Raw genomic sequence first — 15097 nt, forward strand, 5'->3', positions numbered from 1 at the left:
CCTGGAAGTAGGGGGACAAGAGTGGGCAAGAATTTGTATTTCTAAGAAGTTTCATGGTGATGCTGATACTGTTTTTGTAGGGCCAATGCTTTGAAAACTACTGATATCAGCTCTTATTCAGAGACTGTTTTCTTTTGTTGCATTTCCATACATTCATTGCTTACGGCAAATTTCTGAACATCGTAAATATTCAACATAAAACATATATCTGTCAAATTTCCTGTATTACTCTTCTCTAAAAGTAGTCTTCTACTCTATATTCCTAATATCAAGAACCATAACATATACTTGTATATAGTATCTTTTTCAACAGATACGTTTAAACCTTTCAGGGAAGTAAAGGTAGAAAAGGATATGAAGAAGAGGAAAATATATTTTTTAAATGTTGGAAAATACTTAAACAGTTCACATTTGAGAATTATGAACTGCTACTAGAAACAAGGAAAGTCATCAGACTATGAATTGCCTTGATGAACTTACTCTACAAAGCAAATTACATGAATGAATTTGACCTTTAGGAATAATACATTGTGATTCCTCTAAAATGAGAATATAATCGATTCTGGTAAGAGTTTATTTTCCCTCTTCACCAATCCTATTTCCCCTGTGCACATAATTCAGAAAACAGCTAAATGACACCACAAAAAACACTGACTAGAAAATAAAGGTAAAGCTAATAGAAACATATGTACACACATATAATACATATATAGAAATGTATATATAAAACATATGCATATATATAAATAATAAGATTTTATTAATAATTTTATGTCAACACACATTAACTCTTATAAGCCACACTTTTAAATACAAGATGAAGAACAACTATGAAGCAAGGTCACAGTTTTTTTTTCCTCAAAATAAGGGACTGTTTTTGTCCTGTCATGTTTATTTAAGATATTTTATTTAAATCTATCTTATGTAGAATGTCAGAACCTTCTTCTCTATTCTTCTTAGATAGTAGTCTATGAATTTTTAAATGGCTAATTATAATGAGAAATCTGGTTCCCCAATGTTGTTCATACCTAGTACTAGTTACTTGTAAAGGAGTCAAGTTTTAAGAAATTACTAAACTACTTCATGCCACGGTGGTTTCACTACACAACAACATTTTTGACATATTCACTCAATCCTGTCCTTAGATCCAGACAAGAGAGGCTACTACTCCGATCAATATTTAGAGGACGCACTCTTGCCTTCTCTGGCCATGCCTCTCGCCACTCAGCAAGGCAGCCACAGGGCCAAGGGAACCCTTCTAAACTATACTCTGGGTTATTAGCACAAGCAATTTCCTCCCTTATTCCCTGAGCTCACTTCCAGAGCCTGCGCAGGCCACCTCCCTCGGTCCATCCTCCTGAATAAGGAGGTGCCTGATTTCTCCATCTCATATGACCTGTTATTAGAGTCTAATTAACCCTTAGGAAGGCATGAGAGCTCTATTTGTTCCAGAGGTGGAATTCAGCACTACAACACAGCAATGCCTTTCAGATAACATATCATTGAGAAGGGAGGAGCAAATTGACACAGAAGAATGGGAACCTAGAGTTATGTTTCTTACTATTTAAATGTTGTACATTTTCAAAAGTCACTTTTATCTCTTTAAACCTTTGAATCAGTGAGTCACAACAGAATTCAAATGTAACCAAATGCACTCATCTCAGTCACAGGCAGCCTCCTTGGGAGTGAATGATCAAGGAGGGAATTCGAGATGTTTCATTTTGCGAAAACAGATAGCTTTTCTGAGAGTTCACATTGTTAATATTTCCCAAAATAAATCAAGTTGTATGTGTAATTCATTTTGGCCATCTGACATCAAAATACTTATGGAGTATAATAAAAGACCATACACCTTAACGTCTATGCATTTCCTTTTGCAATAATTTTATACGGAAAAATATATACTCACTGAGGTTGTGGTTGTCCTTTTTTTGTCTCTCTTTTGCTAAAGCTCTAGTGTCAGTTTCTGATCAAAAGAAAAATAATAAAAACAAAGCTTAGTTCTACCTTAAAACCCCTCCAGGCAACGAAATTCAGAACTCCTAGGTGAAAATAAAATATTATTTGCTCTAAATGGTACAATAATATTTTTGATGCAAATATTCAGAAATTTGGAACACAGTACTCTTCAGTAAAAGGCAATAGCAAAGCTTTCAGGCTCTGGGATAATAAAAACTGAATTTCTTTTCTGGCCCTCCATTTAATAGCCATGTGATCTATTGCCACACTTCTCTGGGTTTCAGGCTCTTCATCTGTAAAATGACTATAATACGATACCTACCTTAAAATCATTGTGATAACCAAAAGAAATATAGTACACAGAAAATATAGTATTCAATTATTATTTTCAGGATTTTGAGATTCAGAAAGAAATTACTCCAATCTAAATATTTTATTAGTAATTATTGTTTCTACATCCCAAGAGTTGGAACTCACTACATTTCTCAAATATCCATATGAAACAATTCCACACTTTCTTCCAGTAAATGGCACTTCCCTGTATGTATGGTGTGGTTGTATTTATATGACCATCAACCTCCAGGATGGCCTACAATGATTCTTAATTTGTAGTGTTCACACCTTGTAGTTCCCTCCCACATTAAATAAATAAGGCTGACCTGTGAAGCCACTAGCTTGTTGTGGAAATGACTAGTATGGAATCCAAGGCTAGATAATAGGAGAAATTTTTAACTTTCACATTGGCATCTCTTTGATCTCTAGTTGTCATGTCATGAGGACACTCAAGCAACCCTATGAAGAAGTCCAAGTAGTCAGGAACAAAGGCCACTTGCCAACAGGCAGCACTATCCTACAAGACCTTAAGTGAAACACCTCGGGAGTGCATCCTCCAGCCTCAGTCAAGTCTCAGGTGTCTGTACTTCTGGCTGACATGTTGACTACAGCCTCATAAGAGGCTCTGGTCTGAACGAATTCACTAGGCCACTCCTGGATTCTTGATGCTCAGAGACTGAATGAGATTATAAATGTTTATTACTTTGAGATTATAAATATTTATTACTTCAAAATGCCAAATTTCAGGGGTAATTTGTTGTTATGCAACAAAAATAATACAATATTATTAGAGTTATAATTTAAAAAGTTAATAAAATAATACATTTTATTTAAGTGTATGTATTAAGAACTACAGTCATTATAGTCTGAATAATTTGGATGCATATACATTTTTGAATTATTGATTGAGCTTTAAGAGTGGTCACGTATTTATTTAAAATTTTACCATTAAGTATGTAAAATTCTTAAAGACTGGTGTTTGAGCTCCAGACCAAAAGTTTATTGTAGAAATCTCAAGTGAATTTATTTATTTTTATGGAGGAACTAACACTGGACTTGTAAGTCAGGAAACCCTTACGTTGATCCAGTTCTGCCTGTAATCAGCTGTTACACCTTTGGAAAAGTAGCTCCTTTGACCCTGGGTTGATTTCTTCATTTATTTTGGAAGCACTTGACTATGCTCCTATAATTTGAGTAGTAACAATTTTGAAATAAACTATTGAAAACTCAGGGTTTGTTTTCAATTAAGAAAATTAAATGTGAGTCTATCATGAAATCCATAAAACAAGTTAAAAAGAAAAAAAATCCAATATTTGTTTTTTGACAAATTCTGCATACAAAGAATAGACTAATTTCTCTAATTTATTATATCACTTTGTAACCATGTTAATAAATGGCATCTATTTAATATAAAAATGAACCTATGTTGAATGAAGCTGTCTTTTATATATGTATGTATATAAGCGTGTGTATATATATGTATATATGTATACAAAACATATGTATTTGCTCAATTTCCAAAATAATGAATCAATTCAGTCAAACTATAAGTTATATTAACTTACTGCTTGATTATCATAGAAAGAAATCATGAATTTACTGTCTCTTCTTTTTCGTAATTGTTTTGTTATACTTTTCAAATTCTAGTTAGCACAATATATGTCACTCATAACTTATGTCATTAATAAAAATAAAAAAGGTAAAACTATAAAAACAATACTACCTGTAATTTCTCTTTTCATTGGTAGACTACTTGGACAAGAAGCACTTGTAAGCCCCATGTTAATTGGTGAAATTCCTTGTTCACCACTATACACATCCAAAATACTTCCAGATAACTTGAGAGGAAAAAGGAAGAAAAGATTAATAAAACCTTCTGTGCAAATTGATATATTTAGTTATATATATTACATTTTCCTCTTTAAATGTGGTATTTTGTTAATAATAATTTGTAATTTAAGGCATTTTGCTTTTAAACAAGACAAGAGTATGCATTAACTTTTTAAAAATGCAGCGTAAAATGCTTACGGATAAGATGCACTGAAAAAAAGTTATATGTGTTTAGACAAAATGAGAAATCAGTTCATATATGAATGAACATTCTTATTAATATTTACAAAGTTATGGAATTTTGATCCAGCATATGACCTGGTTATAAATTTATACAATTAAAAATATTATTTTGGACAAAAATCAATATGCATCTTTGCAAAGCTGAAAAGTTCATCACATCCCACAAATTAGGTATAATGGTTGAACATTTTGGGAGTCTTCTGAATGCCATCAGTGCTACCAGCAACTCACAGTCAAGAGGTGTTTTACACTGTTAATTAAATGAGAAACTCTTCCCTTCCTGGAAGGCATGCTTTTTCTCATTGTACACTTAATGCTCTAGATTATTATAAATATCCAGCTGAACCAAAAGTAGTCTAAAACTACTTTTGCCTCTAGTGAATATAGGGTACATCCAATTATAGCAACACTACAATTCTTGAACTGCTTCTTGGGAACAATTTTTCAGAAAACCTAAGTTGTTTTATACACAATTCAAAATTGTACCAATTCATTATTCAAAGTGCGCTTATTGATTTGATTTCCCAAGAAAATCAAATTTAAGTAATATTCATATTTCAGGTTCATACTCGTTATTCCAGAACAAGCTGCATTCACTATGCAGGATTTGAAATTTTAAGATTTTTCCATTGTGAGTATCTTTATTCCACTTCTGTGCAATAAATAAAGAGCTGAATAAGAAGCAATTTTTTTTTTCTTTCCTCAAGGACTAGGAATAAAACATATAATGAAACAATGCTTTAACAAGTCTTCATGAAGAACCTAACTTCACAACCCACTTTTTGAAAAACTCCAATTCAATCTGAGAGAATTGATAAAATCAGACTGGAAATAAATATGAAGAAAGGACATACTATGACCAAAATTAGTTTCTGAGATAATAGTCCATTATAGTATATATAATAAATTTTGTATATACCTGAGGGGAAAAATTTGAAAATGCAGTTGAAATCACATCAGTTTATATGCATGTCAATAAAGACATGTTAGACTTATATGGCTCTCACATGTATTTTTTCATATTTTTTCATTATTAACTCTATTAGGACTCTTCACATTTATTTTATATAAACTTAATTGTAAGAGAATTTTTGCTTTATGGGTCTTGGAAGGGAGCTATAAAAGCCAGCTATTTAAGTCATCGCTATTTCTCCTCAATTTTCTCATCTGTAAAATAGGGACAAAGTTGAGCAAATTAGGCAGACAATATGTGTTAGTATCAAATAAATACAATTATTCTTTGGAAGAAATTCAAAAAGCAGTTTTTCTAAGATGTGACTCACTTAGTCATACTTTTTAAAGTGTAAATTTTCCAAGGTCATTTTTGAAAGTCCTGTTGGTTACGAGCTGAGGCATCACCAGTCTGAATTGTACATTTCCGCTGTGCATAAGAAGCATAATGGACACATTGAACAAAAAGGGAGTGAGGGGACAGAACTAGGAAAAGGGCACTTTCCCTCTGAAGAGCTTGAATTCAGCTGGATTTCAATGAAGAAGTGGCAAGTTGCAGAAATGTTAAGGAAGGAGCCATATTACAGATATACTGCAACAATAAAGCAAGAGGTTCCTAACTATAGCATTTCCTTGCCTCCATATTACCTGGTCAGACAGCACCCAGTGTGTTATTCCTTAGAAATAGGGTTGAAATTCTGATAATGAATCTAATCCTGCTTAACTGTAGCCACATTGCATATTCTTCTGATCTTGGTTATTGTCTAATTTATGCCCTAAAGCACAATAATTAATATCCTATTTAATTTTATGCTGTAGGTACTTCTCTATTTCATGTAAATGGCTAATCATTTTTTGAATATCATTAAACAATTGAGCTCAATTTCAAAGTGTATAATTCACTTCATGTAACCTAAAGTGCATTTTCTCCATTAAAAGATGTAAGAGTCCAGTGTTAGTGAAAATGTACAGATTGCATTCACCTGTGAAAAAGCTCACGAAGAAAACTTATATTAACCTTTTTGAAAGGTATAAGTTACTTATGTAATAAGGTCCAAGTTTTAACTTTATTTTATAGATCTGTAGGCAAATGAATACCTATTTTATGAAGAAATATTTATTATGATATTTTTAAAAGGTTGCTTTCTCAGTAAAGCAAAATCTACGATGTGACAGTAGGCAAACATATTAACAAAAAATTCACAAACTTTAAAGACATAAAATAAATAATTTATTATAAAATCCAGTCAACAAAGTGAGAGAGAAGGCCTGATAGAGCAGAGTCTACTTCTCTATAAGGCAATACTTCTCTCTGATAGAAAAAAGTGAACTCCTGATCTGAGAAACTGCTTTGAGGTGAGGAGTGATTGACAGTAGTTTCTTAGTATCAGAGGCTCTTCCCCTTAGATTTTATTCACATCTCCACTACTGAGGTCATAGGGACTGAAATAGACAGAGTCTAACCTTTCCACATATATACTGCTATCTACAATAACTAATATTTCCTGAAGAAAATGAGATGGCAGGTCAAAATATCAAAAGATTTGAGGATAATGATTATTTCAAAAGTAAGGCAACAAGCAACGTTATAAATAACATCAAAGGTATTTGTAATATAAAATAATCAACAAAAAACATAATGACCAAAGCGACCAAGGAGAAATAAGAGATATGAGAAACAGAACGCTTACAAAAAAATCCTATAGAATGGAAAAACAACATAATGGAAATGATAAAAAAAGAAATAAAAGAATTGATAAAACATAAAACCAAATTTTAAAAATAATCTCCCAAGAGGATAAGGGAAAGGCCTAAGAAATAGAACATATGAAAGAACACCTAAACAATACAGGGAATAGAGTTATTAGAACTAAATTACAGACAATAGGAGTTTCAAAAAGAGAGAAAAATAATATTGGAAGAAAGACAGTGGTTTTTAAAGTGACGGAGACACATTTTTAAGAATTAATAATAATCAATGGACCACAGAGTTTTTTTCAGCTTAAGTTATCATTATTTTATTTTCATTTAAAAATCAAAGTGTTTGTAGAATGCCTAATAAGAATGACAGAAAAAACCTACATTCAGATATATTATACTAAAATGAAACAATATACAATAATAAAGAGAAAAATCTAAAAGCCTAGAAAGAAAGATTATGTACAAAGAACAAAAGTCCAATTAATATTTTTCAATAGCAAAATTGAATGGAAAAATAAAACAAATCTGTATTTTAAAACACTGAAAGAAAATAAAATGAAGTTTTACAGTTTTAAATGCAGCTCAAATGTCATTCACACATGAGGCCGTGATAAAAAATATTCTTAGGCATACAATGCTTAAGAAAGTTTATCCCACAAAGACTAACACTGGAAAAAGCTTGGGTCAGGTGCTTCAATAAGTAGAGATATTTAAAGAACATGCTCAAAAATATAAAATAAAATTGATCGAATATCTTGGTAAAGTTATTGTGGAATAAATAATGGGGGTGGATCCAAGATCAAATATTAAGTGAAACACATAACCATGTAACTCAATTTAGATAATATCAGCATAGTTGGGTTGCTGTGGCAGGGAACCCAAAGGATGCGAAAGTGGTAAGAATGTATTAAGGAGAAACTTTAAAATGGGGCACAAAAATGAATTAAGACAAGAAGGGCAAGTGAAAACATATCAATAATAATAATGATCTAAATAGGTCAAACTCCCTAGGTAAAGAGTTGACAGATAACGTAAGAAAACGGGAACTAGACACAAGTATCTTACAAGAGACATATCCACACAGTAAAAGGACATATAAAGATTAAAAGTTAAAGAACGGAAAAAGATACATCCAGCAAATGATATTCATGGGGAAACTGATGTAGCTAAATTAATATCAGAAAAAAGGGCTTTCAGGTTTAAAAAATTATTAGGGATAATGAGTCAGTATTCTTAAAAGGTATAACAATTACAAGCATGTGTGCTCCTAATAAAGTAACCTCCAAATACGTGAAATAAATGTTTAGAACTACAAGGGAAATGAATGAATATATCAAAATAGTAGAAGACTTTAACACATATCTCCCCTTTTTTGAAAAGTCAAGCAGACAAAAATAATCAGTAACGCTATAGAAGATTTGAACAATAAATGTTAAAGCTCAGCCCAATAGACAAGTATATAGTTTTACATGAAGAAATAGTGAATACAGTTTTCTTAAGTATATATGGAACATATACAAAAACTGATTAGGGTGCTCAGTTAAAAGAAACCCTCAGCACATTTCATAGAGTATCTGATTGCCAAAATATTTGGAAATTTTAGAAAATTGTTAAAAACTTCAAAGTTTAAGATGAAATCATACTGGAATTTTAAAATACAACAAAGATAAAACACATGTAAAGAAATGTCTGGAATATGGCAAAACAATGCTTTAAAGAAAATTCATAGCCTTAAATAATAAATGATAAAAATAGATTCATTTTTGAATTATATAAATTAACCATCACTCTTTAAAAAAATAGGGGAAAATAACCAAACAAACCGAAAGAAACTAGAACAGATAATTTAATTAAAAAGGCCATAAATCAGTGAAGAACAAAACAATACAATGATAGATTCACAAAGCAAAAGTTGTTTTTGTTTGAAAAAAAATTAACAAGATGGACATGCTTCTGGCAAAACTGATTAAATGAATAACATTTCAAATGAAAGGAGAAAGTAACTACAGCACATGTTAGATTTAAAAGGTAGTAAGTTTCTCCCCTAAAATTAGAAGCAAGTTAAGGTTGCCTATTTTCACTACTTCTATTCAACACAGTATTGTAAGTTTAGGTGAGAATAACTACGCAAGAAAAAACAACAAAAATTATCCATATTGGAAAGGAATAAACGAAATGATCTCTGTTAACTGTTGACATGATCTCATATTAAGAAAACCCTCCCTAAGATTCTACACTTACACACACACATGCACAAACGCACATACACATTCAAACTGTGTGCTGATTTTATGTACTGCAGCTTAGCTGAATTCATTTATTAGCTCAAAAATCAGTTGCATTTCTGCACAGGAACCATTAACAAACTGAAAAAGAAATTAAGAAAACTATTCCATTTAAATAGCATCAAAAGGAATTAAATATTTAGGAATAAACTTAACCCAAGAAGCAAAAGGCTTATACACTGAAAACTAAAAAATGCTGCTGAATAAAATGAAAGAAATCATAAATAAGTGGAAAGGCATTTTGTGTTCATGGATGAAAAGAAATAATATTGTTAACATTGCAATACTATCTAAAGCAGTCTACAACTCAATACAATTTTTATCAAATTCCAACTGCATTTTTTTAAAGAAATAGAAAAATGCATTTTAAATTCACATGAACTCTCAAGGGACCTTGCATAATCAAAACAATCTTGTGAAAGAAGGAAGGTGGAGCACTCACACTTCCAGATTTCAAAACTTATTACAAGGCTGCAGTAATCTAAGTCTGTGCTACCGTGAGTCTGGCAATAAGACACATAGACCTAGGGAGTATAACAGCAAGTCCAGAAATAAACTCTTTATGTTATGGTCAAATGATTTTTGACAAAGGCGCCAAGACTACTCAGTGGGGAAAGGAATTCTTTTCAACAAGTGGTGTTGGGAAAACTAGCTATCGTCATGCAAAAGAATAAAGTTAGATGTTTATCTAACATCATATACAAAAATTAACTCAAAATGGATCGAATACATAAACATAAGAAAAAAAATCTATAAAACCACCCACACAACGGGAGAAGCCACTAGCAGATCATGTATTTCTCAAGAGATTAAGATCCAGAGTATATATATAAAAATAAATCTTCAACTCAACAACAAAAGCAAACGACCCAATTTTATTTATTTATTTTATTCTACTTTAAGTTCTAGGGTACATGTGCACAAAGTGCAGGTTTGTTACATCAGTAAACATGTACCATTTTGGTTTGCTGCACCCATAAACTCGTCATTTACATTAGGTATTTCTCCTAATGCTATCCCCCCCACAGTCCCTCACACCCCAACCAGCCCTGGTGTGTGATACACCCCACCCTGTGTCCATGTGATCTCATTGTTCAACTCCCACTTCTGAGTGAGAACATGCAGTGTTTGGTTTTCTGTCCTTGTGATAGTTTGTTTAAAATGATGACAACCCCATTTTAAAAATAGGCAAAAGACTTGAATAGACATTTCTCCAATAAAGATGTATACAAATGGCCGATAAGCACGTGAAAAGATGCCCAACATCGCTAGTCATTAGGAAAATGTAAATCAAAGCTACCGTGTAATACTTCAGTCTCATTAGGATGGCTAATATCAAAAGAAAAACTGAGGAATGCTGGTGGGAATGTGAAATGGTGCAGCCATTGTGGAAAGCAGTATGGAGGTTCCTCAAAAGTTAAGTATAGTATTAACATATGATCCAGTAATTTCTCTTCTAAGTGTATATCCAAAAGAATTGAAAGCAGGGACTTAAACAGATAATTGTACACCAGTGTTCATATTAGCATTATTTGCAAGAGTCAAATGTCCATCAACAGATGCATAGATAAATAAAATGTAGTGTATACACATAATGGAATAGTACTCAAGCTTAAAAAGCAATGAAATTCTGATGAATGCTACAACATGGGTGAAACTTGAAAAAATTATGCTAAGTGAAATAAGCCAAGCACAATAGGATATATATTGTATTATTTTACTTATATGAGGTACCCAGAATAGTGAAATTCATAGAGACAGAAAGTGGACCAAAAGCTATCAGGGGCTGGAAATACGTAGATAAGGGGAGCTACTGCTTAATGAGTACAGAGTTTTTGTTTGGGATAATGATAAAGTTTAGGAAATGGATAGTTGTGATGGTTGCACATTATGAATGTACTCAATGCCTTTGAATTGTACACTTAAAAATGGTTAGAATGGTAAATTTTATGTTATATATATTTTACGCCAGTATAAAAACATAATGAGATATACTACCAACAGGGAGCAATATAAGGATGCCTATTTTCACTGCTTCTATTCAACATAGTATTGTAAGTTTTAGCCAGAATAATTAGGCAAAAAAAAGTAACAAAAGCTACCCACACTGGAAATAAATAAGTGAAATGATCTATATTCACAGTTGACAAAATTTGCCATTGATTGTAAATGCTTCGACAAAATGCAAAATTTTCTAGAAAAATACTACTTAGTAAACGTAATTACTGACTGAAGAATTAATAGTGGTACTATTAATAGTGGTAATCGTATTATGATTACTGAGGAATCAAAACAAACTTTAAACATACTTCATAAGGAAAATACCTGAACTAGATAGTTTTATGGGGAAAAGTATCGTATTTTCAAGATATATATCAAGCCATTTTGTAAAAATGCTTCCAAGATGTAATATTTCTTATCTACATAAATTCTACCACAGTAGTAGTTTCCTAAAGAGAATTTTTCCTACCTCTTCAGGCTTAGATATTCTGATTCTCTTCATCGAATTTGTTACTCTTAATCTCCTACTCTACTACTGTGTAAAGATGCTGATTTAATTACATGTAGAATGATTTTATACAAAATTGTGAAACACTGTTTACCATATCTCCTTATCCTCTAAATGGAATGCTTGAGGATCAAAGTTTCCATTACGCATTTGCTTACTGTTAGGATAAAGAATCGTGTGTGTTTGTCTCACATTTTATCAAAATGGCACTTTTAAATTAAATTAAATTTAATTTAATTTTATTTTATTTTATTTTGTTTTATTTTATTTTATTTAGTTGAAGTTACTAACGTCTCCAAATTGCAATTTTAAGTCCGAAAGAAAAGACAGTGAAATTTTTATTCAAATTTAGTGCATTGGCAACATGTTTCTGAGACAATACATGTTTTCATAACCCTAGAAAAATATAGCTTTGGGTTTGTTTAAAATCAGTGCTGCCCTATAAGAAACTAAAATCTGGGTCCAAAATTATTGTAGAAACATCTAAATAAAATTAACCTCTGAAAATGTTTATACATCCATCTATTCTTATCAGAACAAATACAGGACAACATAAATAATCTGACCTGAATTCCACATATGCTTTTTCTACTGTTTTGGCCTCTTCCCTCTCCATATTTTATATCTGATCTATCACACAAATATGACTTTTTTTAAGAGTCATTTCTCAGTGTGAAAATTCTTCCCTATTCTCATATTTCAAGATCCTCACAGCCCTAAGCCTAAATTATGTTCCCCGCCACTAGTATTTCTTCATCTCTCTCAATTAACTACCACTAACCCTCCCAGACTAACTCATAGTTTAAAAATACAACTTCCTTCTGCTTTCTCCCAGTCAAAAAATCTGAAATCTAAAATCTTTCTGCCTTAACTCATGTATTAAGCCCAAAGTCTTGTGTTTAGTTTTCAAAATCTCGCTGCACGGCCCCACTCTCTCCATTTGACATTATTTCCCACCACTCTCAAGATGAAAGATTTCTTACCACCACATGTAAACATACTGTGCCCATGGCTCTCAACAATAGACTTCAAACCCTAGCAAGAGGGAGGGTGTGAGGGGGAAGAAGGTTACTGCAAAGAATCTGTAAATTTATATATGGGGAATTTTTTTAAGAAGATAATAAAATACAAGCAGGATCCTAACATATGTGCTCTGTCATCGACAGCTGAGCATTTATTATATATCAAGTATTAAACCAAGCATGTTTCATAATAATAATTTAAATAACATTATCTCAAGTCATCTTTATAACAACTCAAGTAAGTATAATTGTCATTTTAAACGTGAAATAATTAAAGCTCTAATAAACGAAATAATCATTTTATGATCATATAGCTTTATAAAGAAGTAGAGAGCTTGGATTCAAACCCAGGAATGTGTAACACAATGTCTGGATTCTTTATTATCTACCCTATAGGTAGAAGGGCCCTTGCCTTTAAATTTTTTATTCTTAAGTGTTTTGAGTACTAAAAAATGTTACAAGGCATTGGATTTAATTTTTCTCAGTTTTATTCTTTCCCACTGCTGCTTTCTGCACTACCAATGTCCCCATTCCTTCAATAAGCATCCACATCTAAGGCTCAAGTTTGGGTAAGCCCTCTACAGCACTCTTCCTCAGGCCAGCTTGGTGTATTTTTCCTTTCACCCTCATAATATGGAGCTAACAAACTTGCAATACATTTTCTAATTGAATTTAAACTAATTGCTTTATCATTCTCCATTTTTATTCTCTCAGCAAGAGAAAAGGCATTATAGTGTATATTTACCATGTTCTTGAAAATGGATTATATATGTAAAGCTAAGAATCTTCAGCATATATATGTGTATATACATACACATATATATAATATCCTAGATAATTTCATTATAAATACAAAAATGTAAAAAGTCTTATAGTCACATATTATATTTCCAGATAAGTTCTCAATAGAGATAACAAAAGGAAAAAAATACCTTACATGTATGTGCACGTGCACTATCATATATTTAATGTGAGTGTCAAGGGAAACTGAAGGAGTATTTGAGTTGTTTGGATCCTATATTGTGGTTTTTGTGAAAACATTGATTGTGACCCTAAAATGGTAAAAGATTAGATGGAATAACTGTGGACATAATAGGAAAATAAACTTCTTGTATAAAGAGGATCACCGTAGGGGCGTCTAGAGTACAGGATGCATGCAAAAAAAAATGGCATTTGAAAGATTATTGTCTTTCCTTTTGGGTGTTTATTCATTTAGATGCAGTAAACAAGATCTTTATAGTTTCAGGACACACACCATTAATATTCCTCTAAATTTGTTTTCTTTGCTACTAAAGCAGAGGTATACAGTTTAAATGACATGCACTGAATAGAGAAATCCCGCTGTGTTATTGTTGTTATTATTTTTGTCCTATTATGACATATGTAAATATAATGTGTTGAGCTGGAATAGGAGATCTCTTGTCCTTGGTGAGCTGGTTTACACATATAGTGGCAGATTATCTGGAAATATAATATGTGACTATATACAATAATAGAAAAGTTAAAGTAAAACAAAGAATGATAATTTATAAATAATTTTGCATCATACATATTATATACAAATGATCTATTTAGTAATAAATAAATAAATACAATTAATGTAATGTAAACACTGCAACAATTAGTTTGAAACCCTCATCTTTTGATTAAAAAGTAATAATAAACATGAGTTTTAATATTTTTTACTAAATATACTGTTACAATTTTTTACTATAGTCCAGAGCACTGAAAATAATCTTGTAAGTAAACATGCTTGTCAATACAGAAGAATATATTTTATGCATTTCAAAGCTCAATGTTTACATACCTTATTTTATTGACTATAAGTTTATAAAGTTTAAATTCAGTATTTAAGGTGGTTTCATCTCCAAACACTGAAAGAATTCCAAAATATACTTGCTCACCAGTTTTAACTTTGAAGTGTCTATAACCTTCACAATAGCAATGGTTTTCTCTGTCTCCTTCATCATTTTCTTTTCCTTAAACTTGCAAGCAATAACCAAGAGAACTCTGCAAAAACTTCTACACTAAAGTGAACTTTGGTTCTTCTTTGGACTTTAAGACTAACCTGGTCTAGACTGTGATTGACAAAAGCTTGCTCACTGATGTTATACAGTCCTTTCAAGTTCCAACCAAGCACAGGGGGTTGTTAATATTTACTCATTCCTCGTCTCTGGAATGATCTTGAACTATAACAGTTTACTTAGATTGCCAAATGCCACCAGCATTTACAGACACTTGATTGAAAAAAAAACCTATATATG

At 31.7% G+C, this 15097-nt stretch overlaps 1 protein-coding gene across 3 annotated transcripts in view; it reads right to left on the reverse strand.

Moving 5' to 3' along the window:
- The window catches only part of TFEC (transcription factor EC), a 201512-nt gene that overhangs the window by 8668 nt on the left and 177747 nt on the right, over positions 1-15097 (reverse strand). For 2 of the 3 annotated variants that reach the window (XM_025380007.1, XM_025380009.1), the window contains 2 exons: positions 4016-4130; positions 1910-1966 (listed from right to left, as the gene is read on the reverse strand). In XM_025380007.1, coding sequence (XP_025235792.1) covers positions 1910-1966; positions 4016-4130 — 172 coding nt within the window. Of the gene's footprint in view, positions 1-1909; positions 1967-4015; positions 4131-14737; positions 14861-15097 lie in introns of those variants that run through there. The other variant, XM_025380010.1, reaches the window with a different exon arrangement.

This window comes from Theropithecus gelada, chromosome 3 (genome assembly GCF_003255815.1).
Source record: "Theropithecus gelada isolate Dixy chromosome 3, Tgel_1.0, whole genome shotgun sequence".
Classification (NCBI taxonomy): domain Eukaryota; kingdom Metazoa; phylum Chordata; class Mammalia; order Primates; family Cercopithecidae; genus Theropithecus; species Theropithecus gelada.